The 26,167-nt window shown below is 48.7% G+C and overlaps 1 protein-coding gene across 2 annotated transcripts in view; it reads right to left on the bottom strand.

Annotated features, from left to right (window-relative positions):
- Positions 1-26,167, bottom strand: part of KNTC1 (kinetochore associated 1) — a 2,501,313-nt gene that overhangs the window by 1,944,310 nt on the left and 530,836 nt on the right. For both annotated transcript variants that reach the window (XM_069619627.1, XM_069619628.1), the window contains exons 22-23: positions 21,514-21,625; positions 21,206-21,349 (exon numbers count right to left, since the gene is read on the bottom strand). In XM_069619627.1, coding sequence (XP_069475728.1) covers positions 21,206-21,349; positions 21,514-21,625 — 256 coding nt within the window. The remainder of the gene's footprint in view (positions 1-21,205; positions 21,350-21,513; positions 21,626-26,167) is intronic.

The raw sequence follows: 26,167 nt of genomic DNA, 5'->3' as shown, positions 1-26,167 counted from the left end.
CACTTGTCGTGCGGAGGTGATGGCCACAAGAAATGCGGTCTTCCACGACAGGAACTTCAATGGTGCCGAATGCAGAGGCTCGAACGGCGGGCCCATGAGCCTGGTCAGCACCACGATGAGTTCCCACGCCGGGGCCGGAGCCTTCACCGGCGGGAACGATCGGAACAGTCCTTTCATAAATTCCTTCACCAGGCGATGAGACCACAGGGATGGTCGTCCTGTAGTTCTGGTGTATCGGGAAATCGCTGCCAGATGTTATCTTGATGGAAGCGTGAGCTAGTCCAGCTTTGGCCAGCAACAGTAAGTAAGGTAGCACTTGAGGGGCTGTAATCCGTAGAGGGTTAATCTTCTGTGCACGGCACCAGACAGAGAACCTCTTCCACTTGTGTCCGTAGCACTTGAGAGTTGAGGACGCCCTGGTCTTTGCAAGAACCTCCTTGCCGTCCGCAAGCATATCGTACCCTCCAAACTCTAGTGCTGCAGGAGCCAGGCCTGCAAGTTCAGCGACTCCGGGTCACGAAGAATGGCGCCTCCTTCTCTGGAGAGGAGATATGCGTCCGTCGACAGTTTGACTGGTGGGGACGCTGACAAGTCCAGAAGGTCCAGGAATCAGATCTGTCTCGGCCACGCCGGTGCGACGAGGATCATCCTGCACTGGGACCTCTTGAGTTGGTTGATGAGTCTGAGCAGCAACAGCAATGGAGGGAACGCATACAGGAACAGGCTGTCCCAGGGTAATGAGAAAGCATCGCCCATGCTCCTCGGCTGGGGGAACCTGCTGGCGAACCTCTGGCACTTGGAGCTCGTCGCCGTCGCAAACAGGTCGATTTGGGGTTTGCCCCATCGCCGCAAGAGTTAATCCACTTGATCCTGGCGTAGTTCCCACTCGTGGCAAGAGCTCCCTGCTGAGCGAGTCAGCGATGGTTTTTATCCCTGCTAGATGAAGGCACCAGAAACATCCCCTGGGCAACGGCCCAGTGCCACAGATCCTGGGCCTCCTTGGATAGGGCTCGGGATCTGGTTCCTCCCTACTTCCCGATGTAGAACATCGTGGTGGTGTTGTCGGTGAAGATCCTCACCACCTTGCCCTTGAGGGACTAGAGGAATGACTCAAAGGCCCAGAAGACTGCTCTGAGCTTCTGTATGTTGATGTGGAGCGGCCTCTCCACCGGGAGCCACAGGCCTCTCGCGTGAAGATCTCCGGTGTGTGCTCCCCACCCCTCCAGGGAGGCATCCGTCGTCACTGTCACCTGGTATGCTGGGGTCTAAAAGTCCATGCCCGCGGCGAGATGCGCGCGGGTGCTCCACCATCGAATTGCCTGGCGGAATACTTTGTTGAGCGAGATCTTGTCCTTGAAGCTGTCCGTCACCTGTGTCCAACGGGCGTCGAGGAACTCCTGCAGAGGACGCATCCGAAGCCTGCAAAGGCGCACCAGATAGATGCAAGAGGACATCATCCCGAGAAGGGACCTGATGGACCTAACTCTGGCCACGTCCGCGGCCAGCACACGCTGTACCTTGACCAGGATGGCCTGCATTCTTTCCTCCGACGGCGAGGCCAACTGCACTACTGTATCAAGCTTGGTTCCCAGAAACAGCGAGACCTGCGATGGAACCATTTGGTGGGATTTGGGGAAGATGGAGAATCCCAGGTCCGTGAGCAGCCGTGTGTTCGACGGCGAGTTCCCTTGTCCCTGCAGGCGCAGTCCAGCCGCCACTGGTGCTAGGCACTTGGTGAACACCCTGGGCACAGACTTCAATCCGAATGGGAGGGCCTTGAACTGGTAGTGCCGCCCTTGGACTACGAACCTGAGAAACTTTCGGTGTCCTTTTAAGATGGGGATGTGAAAGTACGCATCCTCCAGATACAACAACGCTAGGAAGTCGCCTTCCTCCAGCTGTCCCAGCATGTGCTGGAGGGTGACCATCCAGTACTTCTGTACCTTGATGTATTTGTTTAGCCGACGCAAGTCCCGGATGGGACGTCAACCTCCTATCTTCTTTCTGACGAGGAAGTATCCTGAGTATACTCCATGGCCCGGAGCCTCTTTGGGACAAGCTCAATGGCTCCTTTCTTGAGCATCACCCTTACCTCTAACAGCAGTTGAGGGATGTGATTTTCTTTCCTGGCCACGGGCGGAATTCGGGGGCACTTCTATAGAAATAACAGTGTGTGCCCGTGGGCCAGGGCATCCAGCTTCCAATGGTCGGTGGAGATGGATTCCCACACGCTGATGAACTTTGTCAGCTGGCCTCCCACCGGGGAACTTCGGTGGGGGCCCGACGCGGCGGCCGGTTCAGTCTTGCTAGGAAGCAGCCTTGCCGCCTTGGCCTCCCTGGCGACGACGGCGAGATCCACCTGACTTGCCTCGTCCCCTGTAGGCTTCTTGCGACAAGAAGCGGAGCAGCCTGATGGTAGGTCGAGGAGCCGCCACTGAATCGTTTTGAAGGGACCTTGCTTGCCTCCGGAGTTCCCAAAGGGCGGCCGCCGCTGCTGAAGAACTCCCAAGGCCCGAGCTGTCTCTGCGTCGGTCTTGATGGCCTGTAGCGACTCATCCACAGTCTTTCCAAACAGATTGTTCCCATCAAAGGGCATGTCCAAAACCTTGGCTTGCACGTCTTGGCGGAAATCCGTCACCTTGAGCCCCCCCCCGCCGTCGAAGGCAAACGCTGTTTCCCAACTGGCGGAAACCAGTGTCGGCAATGTCCGTGGCCACAGATATGGCATGATCCGACGCCACCTCACCCTCCTGTAGGATCGCCAGGGGCTCTGCCCTCTTATCATCCGGGAGGAAGTCCAACGGGTGGTATCTTGTACCACAATTCCCTGTCATAGCGGGCCACAATCGCTAGGGCGCTGGCCGCCTTAATCGTCGTTGCCGCCGCCAAGATGACTCGTCCCACGGCGTCCAGCTTCTTTCCATCGCCGTCCGGTGGGGAAGTTGAGGATGAAGCTGATGCCCGCCCGCTTTCTTCTTGGCCGCTGCTGAGACGACCGAATCCGGGGGCAGCTGGGCCCTAAGGCACAACGGGGCGGCGTCAGGGACCCGGTACTTCTTCTCGTACCGGTCCCTCTTGGCAGGTGTCGTGGACGGGTTCTTGAGGTGGGCAAGTCCCTCGTCCCAGATGTCATCCAGCAACGGAACTGAGAGGACCGTCTTCCTCTTGGCCTCGCGCCGTTGGTAGAGGAAGCCCTTCTTCTCCTCAGGGCAGAGCTGAAAAAGCTCGGATGCCCTGGCAATCATGGCGTGGAAAGAGCCATTCTCGTCGGGCGGGGACGCCTGAGGAATCGGAGACGGGAGGCCAGTCCCGTCGTCACCGCTGTCGTCATCCGTCCCAGTCGTGGCCGTGTCCGTTCCTGTGTCATCCCTCAGGATCGGGGAAGGCGACAAAGGCTGAGAAGGCTGTGAGGGCTGAAGGGGCACTGGATGAATTCTCCTCCTTTTGTTCTGAGGGCTTCCCGACGGACCGGGTGCAGCTAGGTCGTCCGTCGGGGGTAGGGGCAGTCTTGTCCTTATCTCCATACATAAGGCTTGGATTGCGTCAAAATGGCCACCAAGTTGACCTGAGGCTCGGGTTGCGACGGGAGTGCCGGGAGCGACGGTTGTTCCTCCATGGGAACCTCGTTGTCATTGCCACCCTCATTCTCGTCGTCCCCCTCCTCGGGATTCCTCCCGTGGGGCTGGGCCTCTTCCAAATTCTCTGCCAGTTCCTCCTCGGAGGTTGTGTCCGTGTCTGTGATGGCCACCGTCCCCCCCACTCTCTTTTTCCACCAGGGTCTTCACGGGGGTCTTCTCGATGGGCTTAAAAGAGGATTCCCTCCACAGAGGCAGGGAAACTCTGGGCCCCGAGGTCGCCTCCACTGGGATAGCCTCACAGGCTTCGCCAGGGCCGCAGCGACTCCCTAGATAGAGGCCTTAGCCGCGCGAATCAAGGCCTTCACCACCTTGGGCGTGCTTGAGGCCTTCACCTTAGGGGGAGGGTCACCGCCTCGCTCCCCCTCGGCCGGTTCCTCCGAGATCGACCGTGGCCTCTCCAGAAGCTTAGCCGGGTTCTCTGATTTTCTCTTCCCCGAGCGAGAGTGTTGGCTCGCTGTTGATGGCGTCAGTGAAGGTGCACCGTGTTATGGAGAATTCTCTTATAAGGGTAATTTTCCAAACCTAGTGAGTCCCCCAGCAGCTTTGCTGGATTTTTGGGGTTTGTTTTTTTCTCCTGCTAAGAGTGAGACTCTTTTACTCCCACTCTTAGGCATTATTTGAGGTATGTCTCTAGACTATTTGTGTGATTTTGGGCTATGGGGTCTTTAACTCCATAGGGTATCATCTGTTTTGTTGTGCATGTATTACACAGCACCCTCAGTGCAGTAACACAGGGGTGTCATAATGACCGCCAAACAGACTCCATACCCTCGGACTGACTGCTGTCTGCCTGGGCATGTAAAGTCACCATTGACTTTACTAGTCTTAAATTATGAACAGAACCAGTACAAACCATCATATTGTGGAAGTGCTGGAAGGGGTTAATTATATTGCCCCTGGGTCTGTTTTCAAGGGGGCACTGTCCAGTCCCCCCTTGTCAAGTTTCTGGCTGGTGGCAGTGGTTACCATGTGAAATATTCCACCGGAATATTCTCTATGGGATTTTTCCATTGATTTTAAACGCACCACTTTTTGGTGCAATGTTAAAGATACCGCCGGTTTATTTATATAATATTAAATCAACGGCTGGGTCTTTTTGCCAGAACTCTTTTCTAAAATGGCATTCGTGTCCATCTCGGTTACTCTGACCAAGGTCTCTCCACAGTAGCCCTCCAAATGGTGCCACTCTGTCTGGGTTCCAGAGGATGGGTGGGGAGGGAAATTGGCACCATGGACTGCGTTGCCTTAGCAACCCAAGTCGCACTCTACTCTGATTGGACCATTAGTGAGCCGCCCGGCTCACCACTTAGCATGTGTGATTGACAGATAGGCTGATGAATGGGGGTTTTTCTGCATAAAAGCAGGGCCTTTGGGACTGGAACTTCAGAAGTCGCCACAGGACCTAAGAATCCGAAGAGGGAAGAAGCTGAGCCATCTGCAACGACGACACCGCCGGTGAAGCCCTGCTGCAACTACCTCACCACTTTCCCGATGACAAGAGAAGATCTTCTGCTGGACGAGTCTTCTTCCTCTGAGCTGGTGGGATCAACCAGTTTGCCCTTTTCACCTTCCAAAGACCTCTCTTGGTCGAATCGCCCGTGCCAAGCACCCCGGCGGCCGGTTAGCCAAGCTATCCACTTTTGACCGCGAATAAAAGGACTGCACCTTTTAATCGGGAACTCCGCGGCTGGTTTCATCCCTGTGCAGTGCAACGACTCCCCGTTCCCTCCTCAACGAGATCTCCTCTTCCCCTGGTAGGAACCACGAACTTCAACCACTGCCAGGAACAACTGCCCCTGCTGGATCTTCCTTTCTCTTTAAGGTACTGTGTCCTGCATGGCCTCCCTTTCTACAGATTGCTAAAGGTGACCCATAAATCCTTGGCTTCTAAACTGGGTTGGCTCTAGGCCTTCTAACTATATCTTTCGCATCACACCAACCTCTTTTGAACACTCTGCAAAGACTTTTAGTGCACTTTAAACCGTGTGATCCTGGGCACATTTCGCTTTGCTCCATTTAACGTGGGCCTAGCCTATGAACTTTGGCTCTACAGTATAACCTTCCTTTCTCCCCTTGCTCTGAACTCTTAAGTGTTGGGAACTGTTTTATTTCTATGCTCTGCCTTTTCTCTCCCCTTTTAATCTAATAATCAGAGTGCCATCTTGGTTAAGCGCTCACGTCTGTTCTAACAACTAGTAGTGTTTTAACCCTGACTTGTCTGATAGCTATTAAGGGAGGTGTGTATACTTTACCTGACTGTGTTTTAACTTGCTTTTGATTGAGAGTGCTAGTATATGCCATAAAGTGTGTTTTAAATAAATAATTATATACTTTTTAGACAAAGCTCTGGTCAGTGTTTGTTTGCTCTACTGTGTTTTGGCCCTATTGTGTATACTCTGCATACTGCCCTACTCTTCTTGAGAGAAGTCTGACTTCTCAGCCACAGCTACCAGGTAAATCTGGGTGGTGCAGACTGCTACCACTTGGGTTTACTGCTTACTCCTGTAGTCCTAATCTTTTTGCAGTGTTCCCCAAGGGAACTGCACAGGATTCTGCCTAAAACGCCCTGCCTGGCAGCCGAGGAGCCTGACTGTTCGGCGCCCGCGGACTCGCGGTGCTTTGCCTTCTGTTGGGCCCCCGTCGCCGGGGCGCCCTCACAGGACTTAGAAGACCGCTCGGACTACTACTTCTTCTCACCTGCTGGGCTCTTGCCTTCCAGCCAGTTGGAGAGACGGGTCCGGCGATCCCTCATCGTCCGATCCGACATGTTAAAGCAAAACGCACAGTCCTTCTCCACGTGAGTCTTGTCCTCGTGGAGGCAGTAAAGGCATTTCGAATGCTCGTCCTCCATGAACACATTTTGTAGGTTGCATCCCGGGCAAATCCTGAACAGCTTGCCAGGGGTCGAGCTTCCCTTCTCCTGGGCCATGTTCTTCTCGCCCACGAGGTAGGCCTCAGAAACTTCTGGAATCCTCCAAGAAGCGTAACTCGATGAAAACTTCACCCTTGAGCGGAGTAGATAAATCCGAAACGGGTCCCCGTTGATCGGAAGTAGAAACGGTGGAGCTTGAGGCTCGATTAAACTGAAAAATCAGGTAAATCTCTTTGAAAAAGCGCAAAACGCAGTAAAGGCTCGAGAGCTATAGCACGAGGACTCCCAACACTTGAGCGTGCGGTAAAAATCTGAGGATGGCTGCTGAGGGTGGGGTTTAGGGAGAGGGCAGTCATTGGCTGGGGGCAGTATGACCCAGAGACCAGTGATTGGTTACTAAGAAAGGCAGATCAGAAAAGAAACAGATACTGATTTTTTCTTTATCGAGGATTCCCAGCCTGACGACGGGGAATATTCATGAGCATGTGAATCCATGCCAGACCCCATGCTGGAGAAGATGGACAACCTTGCTCTATGTGATGTGTGGCGGGGACGAAAGGGCGAAGTGAAAGGGTTTACTCACCTCTCCCATGTTTACAATACAATGTCCAGGATAGATTATTTTTGGGTGTCAGTGGGGATAATGTGGAGAGTACAAAAGATGGACATAGGGCCCATTTTGATATCTGATCATGCCCCTCTATGGTTCGTGATCACATTACCGGGCAAAAATAAAGGACTCTTGAGGTGGAAACTTCTGCAAGAGCTGCTCCAAGATCCTGTGACGGAAGACAGTATACAAGAAAAGATTATAGAATACTTCACCCAGAATGACACTGAAGAGGTGTTGCTAGAAACCATTTGGGGAGCATTCAAGGAAGTAATGAGGGGACATGTGATAGCTCTGGAGGCAACTAAGGATAAGCAGAGGGTCCAATGGGAGAAGGAATTGGAGGGGAAACTACAAGACATTCAAAGGGAAATAATTCCAAACCCCAGTAGTAAGATGAAGAAGGCCCCGAGACATGTACAGTGACAACTAGAAACGCTCCGTACGAAACAGGCAGAGAAGAGCTTATTATATCTTAAACATTGGTACTACATGAAGGCCAACAAGGCAAATACTTAGCGCGACAATTGAGAGCCAAACAAAATACTCTATCAAACCTAAGGAATAGATTGGGGGAGACACAGACACGCACCAGCGATATAGGGGAGACCTTCACAGAATTCTATCAGTCACTTTATAAATCGGATAATCCGGATAGTGTAGAGCAGGACACATAACTGAAAAGGTGACCATACCGCGAATAACGGAAGCAGATAAACAATCCTTAGATAGAGAAATCAGTGAGGAAGAGGTAAAGAAAGCCATTGCATGTCTAACAATAAATAAAGCCCTGGGCCCCAACCGATATACAACCTCATTCTATAGTAATATGCCGGATCGATGCCCATATTCTTGACGAGACTCTCCAACACGTTCAAAGAGGTGGGGAACATCACAGCATCCATGAACGAAGCCAAAGTATTGGTATTTCACAAACAAGGGAAAGATCCATTGCAACCAGGATCCTATTGCCCGAACGCCCTAATAAATCTTGTAAAAAAGATAACCCAGTTATTTGGAGGAGCAGAATTACTGTGCATTCGAACTGGCAGTTGGGATTTAACTCTGGTATATTTTATTGAACATTTTGTGGCAGTGGGATTAAACCCTGTTATTTTTTAACATTGCTGGGATCAAACCCTGTTATTACCAGTTTAAGGATTAAAAAGACTGGGAACTAGAGTGCGCGCCTGACCTTTTCTTTTTTACTTAATGTTGCACGGAGCCCGGTTCCTGGAGGCAGCAGAACCGGGGGTTGTCATGCCCTCACTTTGGAGAACCATAATCATGGTTTTCCCCGTCCCCCAATTTTGGGTAAAATGAGTGTGTTTGGAGGGGAGTTAGTTCCTGGTCTCCTGAACAAAACATTGTGCCATCACTACAAAGACCAGAATTCCTTGAGACTAATTAAAAAAGCAATTGGCAACAGCTGAAAAAAAACACAGCCTCCCTGAAGAGAGTTGGAGACTCGAAAGTACTTGGAGGAGCAGAACTACTGTGCATTTGAACTGGCAGTTGGGATTTAACCCTGGCATATTTTTTTGAACATTTTGTGGCAGTGGGGTTTAGCCTTATTATTTGGAGGAGCAGAATTACTGTGCATTTGAACTGGCAGTTGGGATGTAACCCTGGTATATTTTTTTGAACATTTTGTGGCAGTGGGATTTAACCCTGTTATTTTTTAACACTGCTGGGATCAAACCCTGTTATTACTAGTTTAAGGATTAAAAAGACTGGGAACTAGAGTGCGCGCCTGACCTTTTCTTTTTTCCCTAATAAATCTTGACACCATGACCCGATAGGGCTAGATCAATCCGACTTCATCCCAGGGAAGCAAACCCATGACAACACAAGTCCAATCATCCATCTGGTAGAGAAGATCGGCATCACACAAAATTCAGCAATATTAACATTAGACACTGAAAAAGCATTCGAGCGAGTGGAATGGTCACTGCTCTTCCGGACATAAAAACACATGGGAATGGGGGAACAATTTATAGAAATGGTACAAGCAAACTATAACGCACCCTCCATCAGCCATAAACGGAGAAGTCACTGGGAGAGTTGAGATCACCAGGGGCACAGGGGTGCCCTCTATCCCAGCTCCTCTACGCCATATACCTGGAGCCCCTACTTATCATACTTCGAGAAGCAACCATCTTGAAAGGGATAGATATGGCTTGAAGGTCACAAAGTAATTGCGTACGCAGACGATATGTTGGTGGCCCTTACGGATCCAATACATTGCTTCCCAGCAGCAATACAAGAATTGGAAAGATTTGGGGCAATATCGGGGTTAAAAATAAACAGACATAAGTCAGAACTATTAATACTAGCAGGGGACCATGACGAGATAAGGCGACAGGCGGAATCCCTACAACTAAAGATAGCAGAAAAGGGGATTACGTATTTGGGCATAAACCTCACAGCTAGGGTGGAGCACATTCATGGGGAAAACTACCCGCAGCTACTGGAGAGAATCAAACGAGACCTGGTTAGATGGACCCCTCGATTGATATTGGGGTGGGGTAGAATGACCTCAATTAAAATGAACACCCTACCCAAGCTACTGTATTACTTCCAGGCCATCCCAATTAGGATCCCCAGATCCTTCTTTAGAGCAATAACAAAGACGGTCATGTCATAGCTTGAAAAAAAGGCCCAGCGAGTAGCAAGAAGGGTTCGGTCAGCTCCAATTCAGGAGGGAGGACTAGCCCTACCACATTTTCATAAATACCCCCAATCAGCCCAGCTGTGGGTATTAAAGGAATGGATCACAGGAGACCATCAAAAAATCTGGGCCGCTCAAAACAAGGCGGTATCGGGTGCCCCACTGGCAGAGACCCTATGGAAAGAGAAACAGCACAGACACCCAAATGTACATATTAGCGAGGTGATTAAAGCATCACTAGACACTTGGGACAAGTTGTTTAGCAGGGGCGTCCTAACAGAAGACCAAGCCCTGTTTAACCTCATGGAAAAAAGTGTAATGCCACTGATTCAAAGCGCTGCTTGTATAGAAGTTAGGATATACACACAATTTTGTTACAGTCTTAATACAAATGATGCACTTGATGAGACAATATTAGTTTTCATAAATTCTTGTATTGGATTCCTCTGTTTAAAGGGATAGTCCAGTAAAACAAATTATTTTAAAAATAGATAGGCAGCATTAAAAAAATACTATCACTTTTTTTTTTAAAAACTTCCTATGTAAAATTTTGAGCTATTCAAGCTCAAATTTGCAAAAGCAAGCACATGGGCACATCCATTTTGTGAAATGGATGCCCGCCTGTGCTGGCTTTTGCTTTTGCGGTACTAATGAAGGAAAAGCCAGCCAGCTGTAGTAAACAAAAGCTACCGCTGGGTGGATTTTCCTTCATTGGTGCTGTACGCAGAGGACGGGGACCGGAGACCAGAGCAGGAAAGCTGCAGCTGAATCTCGGTGAGTGCTATTTATTTTAAAAAAAAAAAATAAGCACTAGCTGCGTTTTTTTTTCTAAGTTTTCCGGGCTAGAGGAGCCCGGAAAACTTAGAAATAAAACCGCAGCTTTAAAAACATTGTATTTATGTTTGCGGTCGCTTTTGAAGCAACCGCAAACATAAATACAAAGTTGTGTTTGAAAACGCTGTAGTTTTTCTTTCCAAGTTTCTCAGGCTCCTCTGGCTCGGAGGAGCCCGAGAAACTCGGAAAGAAAAACTGCAGTGTTTTCAAACACAACCGCGTTGTGTTTCTGCCTGCTGTGGCTATCACTTTGGGTCTCCGGTGCTCCCCCAAGGGAGCACCGGAGACCCAAAGTGAAAGCCAAAGCAGGCAGAAATACAACGCGGTTGTGTTTCTGCCTAAATCTGCTTTCCCATTTGGGGCTCTCGGGCTCCCCACGGGGGGCCCCCCCGAGAGCCCCAAATGGGAAGGCAAATTTAGGCAGAAACACTGCAGCATTTAGCATTTCCCATTTGGCGCTCTCGGGCCCCCCATGGGGAGCCCGAGAGCCCCAAATGGGAAATCGGCTGTAGGCAGAAACACTGCGGCATGTAAACACAACCGTGTTGTGTTTCTGCCTGCCTTGGCTTTCACTTTGGGTCTCCGTGCTCTCCTGGGGGAGCACCGGAGACCCAAAGTGATAGCCACAGCAGGCAGAAACACAACGCAGTTGTGTTTGAAAACACTGTGGTTTTTCTTTCAGAGTTTCTCAGGCTCCTCCGAGCCGGAGGAGCCTGAGAAACTTGGAAAGAAAAACAGCAGCGTTTTCAAACACAACCTTGTATTTATGTTTGCGGTCGCTTCAAAACGTTTTTAAAGCTGCGGTTTTATTTCTAAGTTTTCCGGGCTCCTCCAGCCCGGAAAACTTAGAAAAGAAAACGCAGCTAGTGCTTATTTAAAAAAATAAATAAATAGCACTTAACGAGATTCAGCTGCAGCTTTCCTGCTCTGGTCTCCGGTCCCCATCCTCCGCGTACAGCACCAATGAAGGAAAAGCCACCCAGCGGTAGCTTTTGTTTACTACAGCTGGCTGGCTTTTCCTTCATTAGTGCCGCAAAAGCAAAAGCCAGCACAGGCGGGCATCCATTTCACAAAATGGATGCGCCCATGTGCTTGCTTTTGCGAATTTTGAGCTTCAATAGCTCAAAATTTTACATAGGAAGTTTTAAAAAAAAAAGTGCTAGTATTTTTTTAATGTTGCCTATCTATGTTTAAAATACATTTTTTTACTGGACTATCCCTTTAAGACTAGGACAAGTCTGCAGACACAGGTTTCGACCAAAACGGCCTTTCTCAAGGCAAGACGAGCATGTGTTATCGTCTGGTACCCATGCTATCGTGACGAAGGATCGAGCGCTGATGGTCGGCGTCTAGGGCTTATCCTTCGCGTTAATCGGGTGGCTGTGGGCCATGGCTTGGGCATGTGGAGAATGCTCGAGCACCGAGGCTCACAGGAAGGTTCCGGCTTCAGGAGCTTATCTGCCTTCTTCGGTGCCGTGCCCGAGGCTCATCCGATGGCGTTGGTATCACAGCTTGCATGGGGTGGGGAATCCAGAGCACTGCTGAAGCCACCAGGGCCTGCTGTGTTGGGGGTGCACCTACACCTACAGCTGCCTTTTAGAACATAACCAACTTTTCCGATTTGAATTCCTCCCTTTTCTGACTAGTTGTTAGCCCCGCCGACAACTAATCTTGTTCCGATGAGGAGTCAGAGTTCCATTGGTGCCGGTTATGCCTCTTTATGAGATGAATACGAAGAAGAGCGGCTCTGCGAGTGAACCACTTCTTCGTTTTACCCAATATCCTCTCTCTTTCGGGGGTAGGCCCCTCTGTTTTGACCTCGGAGGACCGAATTGTTGACTGCGCAGGGGACGTTGACGGCAGTGGGCCCACCGCAAGTTTGGCTGCCTGCTCCGAAACGGACTAAGGGTTGTTTTTCCTGCCCGATGCACACCCCTCGCTGTTGTGACCAGTGCCAAGGCACCACACAGAGATACCAGGTGGTTAAGTCACCGACATCTTGGAGCCGCAGTCGGTGCAGCGGTTAAACCCTGAAATCCGAGATGTAAACATCTTGCAGTCAGGAAAAAACATATTTGATGAGAAATGTGTCGAATAGAGTCATTGACTGTAAGCACCATGTTCCTCAAGAGCAGCATGTCGATCGTGCGGAACAAAGGAACTGAGGTACCGGGCCTAGTGACGCAGCATATATATACCGCCTGACGTCATGTCTGCAGCAGAGGATCAAGCACAGCAAAAGACGGATCAACGGCAAAGTCGAGGTCCACTATGCCCCCTGTCAAACTTATTCTGAGCAGCTGTAACGCTCACCTGATTCCCACGGAGGCGCTGGTCCCGGCTGAACTGTTATAGTCTCTTCAATTGAGAAGCGTAGAGCTCGGATGACTCTCTGGACTAGGCTTCCTCTTATTGACCGTCTGGCTTGCAGGGTAAGGTTTCTGCAGGCGGAAGAAAAAAGGGTTAATGACCGTTTGGCTGGACTTCCTCCTCACTAATCGCCAACTCTCCGAAAGTCCAATGTCCTGGTGAGCTCTCACCTTAGGCGTATAAATGCTGGGCTCTCCATCCTGCGACTTATGCAGGGGTGCGTGGGTTCCAGTTACGTCACTGGAGATCCTCAGTCTTTTGTGGCCTTAGAAGTGGCACAGGTGCTAAGATGCCAAAAGATGATGCCGCCGTTACTGCACGAGCGGATGCCAGTAGGTATAAAGAGTTTATAGTCTTGAAGAGATGAGCACCTTTAATGAAGTCTTTGCATTGTCTTTTTCAGGTGCCTGGATGCTGAGGGCGTGGTCACTGAGAGCGCGACACGTGCGGTTGTACGTAGGTATGGGAATTTCAATGACACCTCAATAATGTCCCTGGTTTTCTGTTTTCAGGTCTTGAGATGTTGCGGGCGTTTTCCCAGTCGCGGATGCACGTGGGGAAACACGTAAGTGTTAGGCTTTCTTGCAGTCTTTGATGGCACTTAAATGTCTTTTCTTGTTTTCAGGTGCCGGGCTGCTGCGGTTGAAGGGATCGTAATACGCGCACAAAAGCAGGTAAGAAAAGTAAATGCGGCCGCCTTCACCCGATTCCTACTTAACAATGTTCTTAGTCTTTACAGGTGCCGTTAGGCTGCTGAGGAGAAGGCCGCGAAGAATCCGTGAAAGCACAGATGGATCAGGTAAGCGAGCGCGGCTGCGAACGTGTTGCAACTTGCTAACCTTATGTTTCTTTTGCTTGCAGGTTCTGCCGGTGTCTGGATGGTAAGTATAGTTCTCGTGTCTTTCTTCCACAGGTTGCCGAGCTGAAGCTGGAGATGTCACTGGAATGCTGGAGCTGACTCGGTGAGCGTCCTGCTGCAGATGCAGAATAACGCAAAGCACGTTTTCCCAATCGGGTGTGGTTTAAATAGTGTTGGAGTGATTGGGTGTCTTCTTCCTCAGCCTCGCCCAGGTAAAAGAGTTCCTGTGTTCCAGAGCTAAGGAGTGGCACCAGCCCCCACCCAGGTAAGAAAGTAGTCCCAGTTCAGGGAATAGTTCCTCCCAGCAGAAGGCTGGGGACTTCATCCTGCCAGCATTTGCAAAGGTGAGTATGCAGCATGGTCTGCTACAGGTAGGTCCACCCAAGCACCTTTGCAAGAATTATGAGCCCGGCGCCCCTGAGGTTCCTTATGAGCCTGGCGCCAGAGGCGTCAGGACATGGTCCAAAGGGCCCCAATAGGGGTTTGCTGGAGCCGAGGACGAGGGTCGTGAGCCTGCTTCCGGGGATGCTGGGCTTGACTTGGCTTCTCGGGAGCAGTGCTCATGACAGCAGCAGAGCTGGATGTGGATATCTATCTGACGAGGAATCTGCGGGAGAAAGGCAATCCATTGAATGGCAAACAGCCAAATATTTACAAAAGAGGGGAACACAATTTCTTTTTTTTTTTTTTATTAGGAACAGGACTGATAGAAGGTGTAGAAGACCACACTTGTGAACGGTAAAAAGGCATACAATTTGAAACCTCTGCATTTCACACAAGTAATTTCTCCTTCAATGGATTGCTTTTCTCCAACAGATTGCTCATCAAATTTACTCCCAAAGCAGTACGGGGACTGGTGGTGGGATGCAAGTCCCTATATCAGAACGTTCTGAATCACTACTCATCTGAAGCGAGCATCAGCCCCACAAGACACATGCAAAGAATAATGCTTGGTAGTAGTGTGTAACGAGGACCAAGTAGCAGCCCGGCAAATGTCTTTAACTGGCAATCCCCTTTGAAGTGCTGAGGATGCCGCTGCACCTCTTGTGGAGTGCGCCCTGATGCCAGCTCTCTCCCTGCGTGTTGATAGCACTCTGCTATACAGAGCGTTACCCAGATGGAGATTGTCACTTTAGTAACAGCCAATCATTTTCATGGCAGTGAAAAAGCTACAAATAACTGATCAGCCTTCCAGAAATTAGAGGTTCTTGCCACATAGAAACTAATGGTCTTCTTGGAACCTGTGGAACCTCTCCACTTACTTAGAAGGGTGAGGAGGAGGCTAGAACACAGGTAAGTTAATGGTTTGGGAGATGTGATACTGACACAACATTCAGCAGAAAACCAGGTCGCACTTTCAAGGACACCTTCTCCTTAATTAAACAGAGAAAGGGAGGCCTGCATGATAAGGCTTGCAGTTCACTGACCCTTCTGGCTGATGTGACTGCCACCACAAAGACAGTATTAAGCGTGAGCAGTCTCAGAACAGGAGTGCATAGGCTCAAACAGAGTCGCCATAAGAAAAGATGAGCCTAAATTAAGGTCCCAATCCGCGAGAACGAAAGGGATGGGCGCAAACATTTTCACAAGACTTTTCAGGAATTGGGTCATAACTTTGATCGTGAAGAAAGAACCTTGATCCAGGGATCATTTGAGAACAGACCGGGCCGCAAAAAACCATTTGACTGTTTGTACCTGAAGGCCTGATGAGGCCAGTGACAGAAGTAACTCCATCACAAGTTGTGTGGCAAGCGATAGGATGGATCCAGCATTCTTTGCACTGCACTTCAAATCTACTCCATCTGCATGCATACAACGATCTTGTAGATGGTCTACATGCAGACAGCAGCACCTCAAGCACTGTTTCCGAGAGTTCACAGTCATCATACCTCATCCTCTCAAGAGCCACACATGCAGGTTGAGGCAAACCTGGTTCGGGTGGAGCCCCCACCTTCTGACTGGGATAGAAGAACCTGCCACCGAGGCAGCCGGTGAGGTGGGCAAATGGCCAAGTCCCGACATTCCGGGTACCATGTTTTCCTCAACCCAATCCGGGGGTAGATCAAGAGCAAGGTAGTTTGAAACCTCCTGAGAATGATGGGAATTGGAGGGCAGGCATAGTGGAGGTCTAAGACCCACTCCACCAGGAATGCATCCTGCACTGAGCCTCTCAATGGGAATTCCTTCAAACAGACCTGTTCGCACTTCCTGTTGAACCATGTCGCAAACAGATCTACTGATGGGGTACCGCACTGAGAGAAGACCCAGAACTTCCTGACACACGTTCCACTCATGCAAGACTGTGCTCTGCCAGCTCAGAGCATCCGCCAGTCCATTCCGCATCCCCGCCAGATACACTACCAAGATGGAGATCTGATTCTCCAGTAACCAGAACCATAACTGCTTTGCCTCCTCGCATAGGGGCAGAGACCCAACACATGCCTCCTTTTTCAGGTAGTGCATAGCCAGTGTGTTGTCGGTCATGATCAGGATGCCTTTCCCTACGAGAGAAGGCGCAAAAGCTTACAGTGCTAGTCACCAGCAGCTCTCCATAGCTGACCAAATGTCACTCGCCTGCAGATCATCGCAGTGAGCGCCCCCAATCCTTCAGTGATGCATACATGAATAGCCTGGCTTCTGGCCACAAAGGCCAGAAGGGTTCCGCCACCGTCAACTTGGCCCACCAAGAAAGATGGTTGGCCACTGACCGCGACTCCCTGGGAACATCCTTCAGAGAGCCGAAGTACTGGGAACACTGACTCCTTCGTAGCCACTACAGAGAATGCATTCTCAACCTGGCCACTGGCACAATAACTATGCAGGATACCATGACCTAGAAGGCAGAGGATGGAGACTGCTGGCAAGGTGGAGTGGTACTGCAACAGATTGACCATCCTCTCCACAGTTTGTATGAGGCATTGGCGTGCCCATAGGGGTTAGCCTGTTGTGTCTCGAGCTCTAAAGGAGGTGTCCAAACCGCTGGCGTTGTGCAAATCTCTTGCCATTGCTAGAAGATCCACCTGATAAGTGAAGGCTTGTGCCACCGTAAGAACCTGGTATCGTCTCCGTCATCCCCCATCATCTCCAAATATGGAGTGCATAGTGTTGAAGAATGAAGTTCTCGACTCAGAAACTAATGATTTTTCCATAGTCAGCACTGATATAGAGGTTGACGGTTTTCGGGAAGGTGGCGTCGCACGCACCGGTGCCGCCAACGTTTTCGAAGGCATCGTTGATAAATTTGCAGTCTACATGTGGCCAGAGGGCTTTGAACACTACAGTCTCCTTGTCGCTGGGTGGATTGGGCAAAGCTGGGACTGACGAGGTCTGATGCTTCGAGAGTTGCCCTGTACCCAAAGCAACCACCTTCATGTCTAGCATCTGCTCTCAGCCCTGGTAGTACCTTAGCCAGACTTAACTCTTTCCTCAGATGAAACTGAGATGTGCCGACGACGATGCCAACACTTCTCTTTGTAATGAAGAGGACGATTAATAAGGACTCCTGGAGTACGACCTCTTTTTGGCCTCTTTACGGTGCCTCTCCCCTTTCTCTGTGGTTGGGTCTTTGGTCTCGTGGCCCGACACCTTGTAGCAGATCGAGCTGGCGACTGATGGCGGACGACCCACCTTGAATTTAGCGGCCCACTCCCTCAAAGATCTAGGGTTCATCTTTTCACATGACTCGCAGTCCTCGGTCACATGGACAGCGCCTAGATACCAAAAGCACACAACGTGCAGGTTAGTCAAAGACATCATAGAATTACAATCAGGACAGCCTTTGAAGTACAATGGTTTTGGAGCAGACATCGCAAACTCCATTGAAAATTAAATTGAATGACAAAACATTTCAATTGAGAAGAACCGTTCCTCAAGCAGCGCACTGAGCGGAAAGAAAAGAGGAATTGTGGTATGGGGGCATAGTGACACAGCATATGTACGGCGACCAACGTCACATCTGGAGTTGACGACCAATACTTCGAGTCAAAACGGACGAGTCGAGGTGCACTAGTTTCCCTGTCTGATGAGGAATCTGAGGGAGAAAAGCAATTCATTAAAATTAGACTTTTAGGGAGAAGCCCAACCTGTGTAGCGGTGGGCAGGTGTCCTCGAGCTGAGTCGATACTTGCTCCAACAACTTTCCTCGGATCAGCCGGTCGTCCAGGAACAGGAATACGTGGACAATGGATCTCCTACGGTGTGCCGCCACCACCGCCATCAGCTTGGCGAAGACCCAGAATGCAGAGGGGAGCACTTTGAATTGTAATGTGTGTCAGCAATGACAAACCTTAGGAAACGCCTGCGTTTCCGATGGATTGGCACAAGAAAATAAGCATCCTGAAGATCCAGCAACCCCCAACCATTCCTGAAGCTGCAGAGCATTCAGAATTTCTTTCATCATCACCATTTTGAACTTGTCCTTTATCAGGAACTTGTTCAGGCCCAAGTGGTCCAAAATGGGACGTTGTCGTCGTCCTTTCTTGGGCAGCAGGAAATACCCAGGAATACCAGACTGAACCTCTCAGCTTGGGTGGGATTTCCTCCACGGCACCCTTCAGTAACAAGCCCTGAGTTGTTCCTGGAGCTGCGGTTGTTGGTGAGGTGGTGGTCTGAATGGCGTTTTGCTTAAAAATGGAAGACAGTACCCCCATTCGATGAGTTGCAATGCCCAAGCGTCAGGTTATTTCCTTCCACTGGGGAAAATGCTCGCAAATTCTCCCTCCAACCGGAGAAACATAAGAGAATAAAGAAGCTTGGCGGGCACCACCGCAGTCTGTTGACCCCCCAGAGGCACCTCTGCCTCGTCCGGGATGCGAGAAACGCCTCTGCCCTTGCCTGGCTTGCAGGTACTGTGTCCTCTTCCCAAATGGGACATACCAACTATAGCCTGTTCCCCTGGAGGAGAAACCAAAAGATTGTTTAGGCGGTTGTAACACAGCCAGACCAAGCGACTTGGCAGCTAGCTTAGAGTCCTTGAATTTCTGCAAGGACTCATCAGCCCTAGGGCAAAAATGTTGCTCGCCATCGAAGGCTATGTCCAGCAACTTGGCCTGGACATTTGGCGAGAACCCAGAACTCTGCAGATAAGCTGCACTTCTCAGCACAGTAGCCAATCCCATTGTCCTGACCCCGCAATGTGCAGTGTCCAGGCCCACCTAGAGTGCTTGGCAAGCAACCTTGCCGTCATCCACAAGTCACAGGAAAACATCCCTCATCTCGCCAGCAGGAATGTGTTTTGCTACCTGATCGACCGGTCTCCACAGACCATGAGAGTATTTGGCGAACGCACAGGATGAGTCCACTGCCTTGAGAGGCAAAACTATTCTTCACCAGGGCATCAGTAAGCGAATGCAGCTGTTTGTAGCTCACTGTAGTGGCTTTCACAACTAGATCCTCAGGAGTAGGGTCAGTCGTTAGAAAAAGGCTGCCTTCCCCACCTCCCTCACCGGTTTGTACTTCTTGGTCAACTCAGAATCTACAGCTGGAGTGAAGCAAAGTTTGAGCCACAAAGTGGTAATGGGATCCGCTATTGCAACATTTAAGGGCAACGTTCTCTGTTGGGGGACCTCTGTCCAGAATATCTGAACGGTCATAGGTAGCCAAGGGCTTTGCAGGGGCCCCCGGACCCAATGCTTCCATTATACACTAAACCGTTCAGAAGTACAGGGCATCAGCATGCCGATATGTGGAAGCTAGCTGCATGTCTAAGTCAAGAGATGTGTCCAGACCACTAGCATCATGGAGCCCTTCTGCAAGAGCAACCAAATCAGCCTGGTTGGCAATGTAATCACCTCCACTGGCGCCCCCTCACTCAAAGGTCCAAAGCCAGAAGAAATCTGATCCCTTGTAGAAAATCGACTGCATAGTGTCAACGCCGATTGAGACTCGGGGACACATGAATGTGCGGCTGTCAGAACAAACATAGATGGTGGTGTTCCCACCAGGCCTAATGGCACAGATGAGATTGGGCCCTTAGACGCCACGGCCGACAGTACGGTAGTCGAGGTCAAGCAAGAGGACATCAGACCTGACTGGGCTTCCTTGGTGCTGGGCACAACTGAAGCCACGAAAGCCTGCTGCGTCGAGACAGAGGCCATACCAGCAGCAGCTGTTTTAAACATTTCTAGCATTTGCTCCTAGAAAGACTACCACGCTCCCCTCAATGCTCCTGGACCCGGGTTAGGCTAACCACACTCCGATGAATTGGAGTTGTGCCCGAGTCTGTGGCAGCGCCTCTTTTTGTGGGAAGACGAGGAATGGCTAAGAGAATGCAGCCTTTTTCGTCTTTCTTCCAGTCCCCGTCTTCTTTCTCAGGTGTAGGACCCTGTTGATCTTGCCCCCAAGACCTGGTAGTCAAGCGAGCCATTGATATCGGCGGGGGCCGCCACAGAGCTAGCTTCGCCACCGTTCCCTCAACGACTTAGAGTTCATTTGCTGATAAGAACCACAATTCTCGATGATGTGAACTTTGCCCAAACACCACACGAAGATACCATGTGGATCAGTGATCCAGATCTTGGTGTTGCGGTCTTGACAGCGCTTGAACATGGGCACCTAGGGAGCGGACATGTCAATGAACATTTTTCTAAAATGACAACTTTTAGTCGAAATGGATCCAATTCTCTCATGAGACTCATTCCAAAAAGCAGCGTGCGGAACAAAGGAACTAAGGTACGGGGCATAGTGATGAGATATATATATATAGGCCGGTGTGACGTCCGGAGCAGAGTGGCACGTTGAGACAAGAGGGATCGAAAGTCAGGTCATACTACACCTCCACTCGAAAAAGTTTCTTAGCAGCTGATGCTGGAATGGATATCTATCTGATGAGGAATCTGCAGGAGAATGCAATCCATTGGAATTTATTTCTGTTTTTCAGCAGTTAGGAACAACAAAATACTTTACGTGTCACTGTTTATATTTACGATTGCCAGCAACAATGGTAAGATGAGGTTAAGAGAATTACCCCATTTATTTGGCAAAAATTAAGGTTGATGCTTCACTGATCGGCAATGGGGCAAAGACTATGATGATCGTTATGATGAGAACTTGCCAACAAGGACCACAAGTTGTACCATTCATTTTTGTGAGATACTCATTTATAATGCTGTCTGTTTCATAAAATGAACACGTATGTATATACGTATGAATGAGTAAGCTAGCAGTGAAGAAACAGATCCTTGTACAATAAGGGGTTATAGCAGTAGGGTATTATAATAGGGATACAATGATCAGGTTCGACTAATAAGGGCATACTTCGAATAATACAGAAGGTTAAAGGCAGGGGATACAGAAAACGGTCTAAAAGTCATGACAATCATGCTTCATATTTAGTCACATATTAGTCGTTTACCTGCCCTTTGGGCACAATCCTTCGTACAAAGGGCATCAGGACATTTTTGATCCACAGAGCCAATTCTTTGGAAGGAACACTGGCAGGAATCACACCAAGGAATTCCGTCAACATCTTCTCATCAAACGTGCTTTCAAACTCCGACTAAATAGGAGATCAATGACAAAAATCATGAAACCACACAAATGTAAATGACTACACATAAATCTGCCTAAATCATATTTCAAATACTGGAATAAATGAATAGATTTGGAATACATATGTGATCAGAAAATGGGAAATTCTTTTTTCACTTATGAACAGATTACCTGACTCCTCAGCCAGAGGTACTGCGCGCACTGCAGATTTCCTTTCTCTAGTTGAAGAAGAAGGTCATTGAAGACATTGTCAGTGTTTAAGAACTCTGTCCAAGCGATGCCACTAAAATTTCCGGAAGAGACAAAACAATGCTGAAATTAGTCAAGTCGAGAAAACATGGATTAGTACAATTATCTGCCAACCCTACCTCACTGTCAAGCAATAACAAAGCATGGTCATATACACGGTTAGCCAGACCAAAAAAAAATAGAAGTTTAAAATAAAAACGTTTTTACAGGGCAAATAAGTGTTCGGCAGACACTCGTTTTTGGGTACTAGCTTTCGGGACCCCCCAAAACCATTCTGGTACAACTTAAAACATAACCTTTATTCATAATGAAGTGCAGCTGGATACAATTTACAGAAATGTTTGGTTGTATATTTTCCATTCATTCAGATTGGATGCATATTATGGTCCACTGGAGAGATAGATATCAAAGATGAGGAAACCGGGGAGGAACATCCATCAGATAGATCATTGCAGAGAGGGAAGTAATTTGTTCTTCTAATGGATTCCTTCCTCCCACCGATTCCTCACCTTTCATATACTCCCATAATAATACTTCAATCAGCAAGGACTTCAGCTAAAATAGAAAACTCTGATGGATAGCGCTACCAAAAACAAGCATCCATGCCAGACCCAGAATCCAGAAAGTAATGTTTTGCAGACATTTGCCAAGAAAGCCACATAGCAACCTGGAAATGTCCAAAAAAGCAATTCTATGTTCCAGGACCAGGGAGGCACCCACTCCTCTGGTGAAATGGGCCCCAAGACCTTCAGGCACATCTTTAACAGCCAGATTATAGCATTCTGAAATGCACAGGATGATCCTCCATGACTGGGACGGTTGGGATCATCCCTGCCAGCAAGGTCACCAGCATAACCAACAAAAAGCTGGCCATCTTTTCTCGTCTCCCTAACCCAAGAGATGTAGCAATGGAGGGCCAGCACAAGGTCGAGTTGATAGAAACATTTCACTGCCTAGGAAGATAAGGTGGGAGAAAAAGGACAGGAAAGAACTAATTACGTACCTCCGGTAATGTTCTTTCTGATGGATGTTCCTCCCACAGATTCTTGATCTTATATATTCTTTCCAGCGGCAGATCTCAGAAACCTTTCTCAGCAGGGGGTGCTGTGCTGCTTTGTTGTCTAGGGTCCTCAACGCCATTGTAATCGAGTACGGATGTGATGTTGGTGTGACCTCAGTTAACATTTTTCCATGTGATCAGCAGTATTGGGGATCACAAATGAAATTAGGTACTTTGTAGTGTTGAAGGATAAGGCAACAGGGTGAAGCTACCCAATTGAAGGGTAGGATGGGAGGACGATGAGGAATGCATGGGATGAACATCCATCAGAAAGAACACTAGAGGGAAGTAATTGTTACTTCTAATGGATTTTGTCCCCCCCACGGATTACTCATCTTAAATACAACTCCCATAACAATAATAGACTGTAGGAGGCAAGAGGAGCAAATTCTGCAACCATTAAGTAATGATATTTTGTGGAACGGCTCATGACCTAACCAAGTACCTTAGGACTAGTGCTTTGCAAACGTGTGAATGGGAGCCCACAATGCAGCCCAATAAATATGCTTTATGGAGACTCCTCCCTGCAGTGCTGAAGAAGCAGCCGCGCCCCTGGTTGAATGTGCCCTGAAGTCTTCAGGGATATCCTTCCCCACTCAAGAGTAGCACTCGGAGGCAGTACAAACCATTTCGAACCGGTTTGTTTGGTCACACCTTTGCCCATTTGTGGGCGGGATAACCGATAAAGAATTGGTCTTCCATTCTGAAAACATTAGTTCTTGTGAAATAAAAACTCAATGCCCTTCTTGGGACAAATCTATGCAGCCTTGCCTCCTGAGAGGGGTGAAGCGGGGGATAAGACGCTGGTAAACAAATTGACAGGTACATGAAACTCTGACATCACCTTTGGCAGAAAAGAAGGGTGTATCCAGAGGGACACCTTGTCTTTTGAAAAGTTTGTCAAAAGTTGTGTGCAGGACAAGGCCTGCAGTTTGCAGACCATGCATGCTAATATTTCATGAGGAAGATAGTTTTCCATGTGAGGAGCCTCAAAGGGCACAAATGCATCAACTCAAAGGTTGATGCCATTAAGAATGTAAATACCAAATTTAAGTCCTATGCCTGCACCACAAAAGGATTCAGAGGGACGGTGATTGTCAGTCCTTTTGAAAATTGTATCATGATGGGATTGTGAAGTACGACTGCTGTTCAAGCATGTGCATAAAAATAGGCACCGCTGCCAGATAGCCCTTGACAGTGGAAACATGAAGACCTTGTCTTGTATGGTGTAAAATGAATGAGTAAACCTTGGCAGTGGTGCTCAAAGGGTTCTACATCATTGGTTCTCCACCAGCTACAAATCGGCAGCAGTACAGGGCCTGTCTCCTGGGATAGAAAGTATGATCTCTAGTCGAAGATCGCGTGGAGGACAGATTACCATGTCCAAAAGGTCATGGAACATGCCCTCCTGGCCCGATATGGGGCAGTCAGCATCATTGCTGTTCTGTGCCTCTTCAATCTTCTGATCACTTAAAGAATGACTGGGGTCAGTGGAAACTCATACAGAAGTTGATTGTTCCAATCCACTACAAATACGTCCCCATGTGTCCCTCTCGGGGGAAATTCGTTGGAGTAGAACAAGTTTACATTTCTTGTTTACACTGGATGCAAACAAATCTACCTGGTTAAAAAAAGGGCAAAGATCTCCAGAAAGACTTCCTGGCACAGCTCCCATTCGTGGGCGACTGAGCCCTGCCGGCTCAGGGAGTCTGCCATAGTGTTCACCATCCTGGCTCAGTAAATTGCCTACTGGGAGATCTTGTTCTGCAACGCCTGGAAACAGAACTATAGTGTTCCCTCTGCACATGGGGGGTGATCCTACACCAACCTCCTTTTACATTAAATACTCTGTAAAATGACAATACCATATAACAGAGATACAAAAAAACTCAAATACTTCTTCTCTAAAACATATTTACCCAATCAATTTCCAATACATCTCGTCAAAGCAACTTTTACTAGTAGGATATCTAATACAATAGGATCCTCAAGCATATAAACACGTTAAATCTAATTAAATATTCATTTTCAATGCATTTCCAAACTCAGTAGGTGGCATAAGATGGAGCTCCAGATGAGATCCTATAAATGTTAGACCAAAATTGATCTTCATACATATTTTCAATAGATACAAATCTTCCATACTGTTTTCTGTACAAGGTTACTAAAATACCACATTGGGAAAGGAGGTGTCAAGTGGTTTCTATTATTTTTTATTTTTTAGAACCTCTACAACTTTGTTTTTCCACTCGGATTTTTCCCCTCGCTCCAATTACCATCAATGATGGCAATATATTGAAGGCACAGCCCTACACGCACACATCAGAAAAAATACAACCCACTAGGGAAAAAAGGCCAAGAGATTCTGGCAAGGATAAGTTTTAATTATACAAAAAATAGGTGTGCAAGCAAAGAACACTGCTGCTCAGGAATGTTCTGAGCAAAAAAGGTGCAAGCAAGAGCTTAAAAAGGGGCACAGCGCCATCGGTATACAGTAAAAAACGTGCGCGTCAGAATGGTGCGGCTCTATACATGAGAACTGAGACAAAAGGATGGGTATCCCCTTCGTCGCAGAGATGGGGGTAACTACAATACCAAAGAGTACAAAGGGGTTTTGTGTCTCGGGCAAGCCTTTCACAAGAAAAGAGTTACCTTTTCTGATACCTCTGACAGCAGTGGCTCCTATCCCAACCAAAACCACCCCTGCTACTTGAAAGAAGATGACTCCATCATAAAACCAGCGGACAAGGGTGGAGTAGTTGTTGTCTGTGATGCAGATTACTATAATAAAGAGGTCATGAGACAACTAAGTAATTCATCTTTTTACCTTAAACTAAGGGGTGAACCGACTGAAACCATCAGGAAGGATACCCTTTCACTTCCCACACGTGCCCGGGACATGGACTGGTACAGGGGGGAGGCTCGAGGTCACTGTGACCAGCACAATTCACTCATCCAAGTTGCGTCGTCTGGCGTCCAAGTCTTCCACCCTTGCTTTTTAACTATAATTTATTCCTTCCCGCACATCGCGTAATCAATTCATGCGATTTTGTAAAATATAGACCAGATCTTTTATGGTGGTAGGGTCAGCTGGTATCTTGGAATTCAGAGTCTTGGAAATCGGACAGTTGTAGGGGCTACAACTTGTAGTTGGCTGGGTGGGGGTTGGAGAATTGCTCTGGCCTGGTTGTGATAACACAAACAGCGAGGCACCTAGCACCCTCTCATGGCCTTGCAGGATAAATTCTCTCTCGGGATAAAATGTATTAGCAACAATTGTAGAACAAAGGAGGGTTTATGCAGAAATTAACAGCACAGTCTCTCTCTCTCAATAGCGCTTGGGCCTCTTCAGGTTTCTTCATCAGGTTTGCGGCCCGCGTTTAACATGCTGCCATGCAGGCCCAATGTTGCTGCCATAGCCACAAAATGGCACCTGTTTATGTGAGCGCACTAAGTGTAAATATCTACAGTTCACGTAATAAGGGTGTCTAAGCACGCCCCCCTCCAGAATGTCAC

Source organism: Ambystoma mexicanum, chromosome 10 (assembly GCF_040938575.1).
Source record: "Ambystoma mexicanum isolate Mex_15411 chromosome 10, UKY_AmexF1_1, whole genome shotgun sequence".
Classification (NCBI taxonomy): Eukaryota; Metazoa; Chordata; class Amphibia; order Caudata; family Ambystomatidae; genus Ambystoma; species Ambystoma mexicanum.
This window is presented reverse-complemented; position numbering and strand designations above follow the sequence as displayed.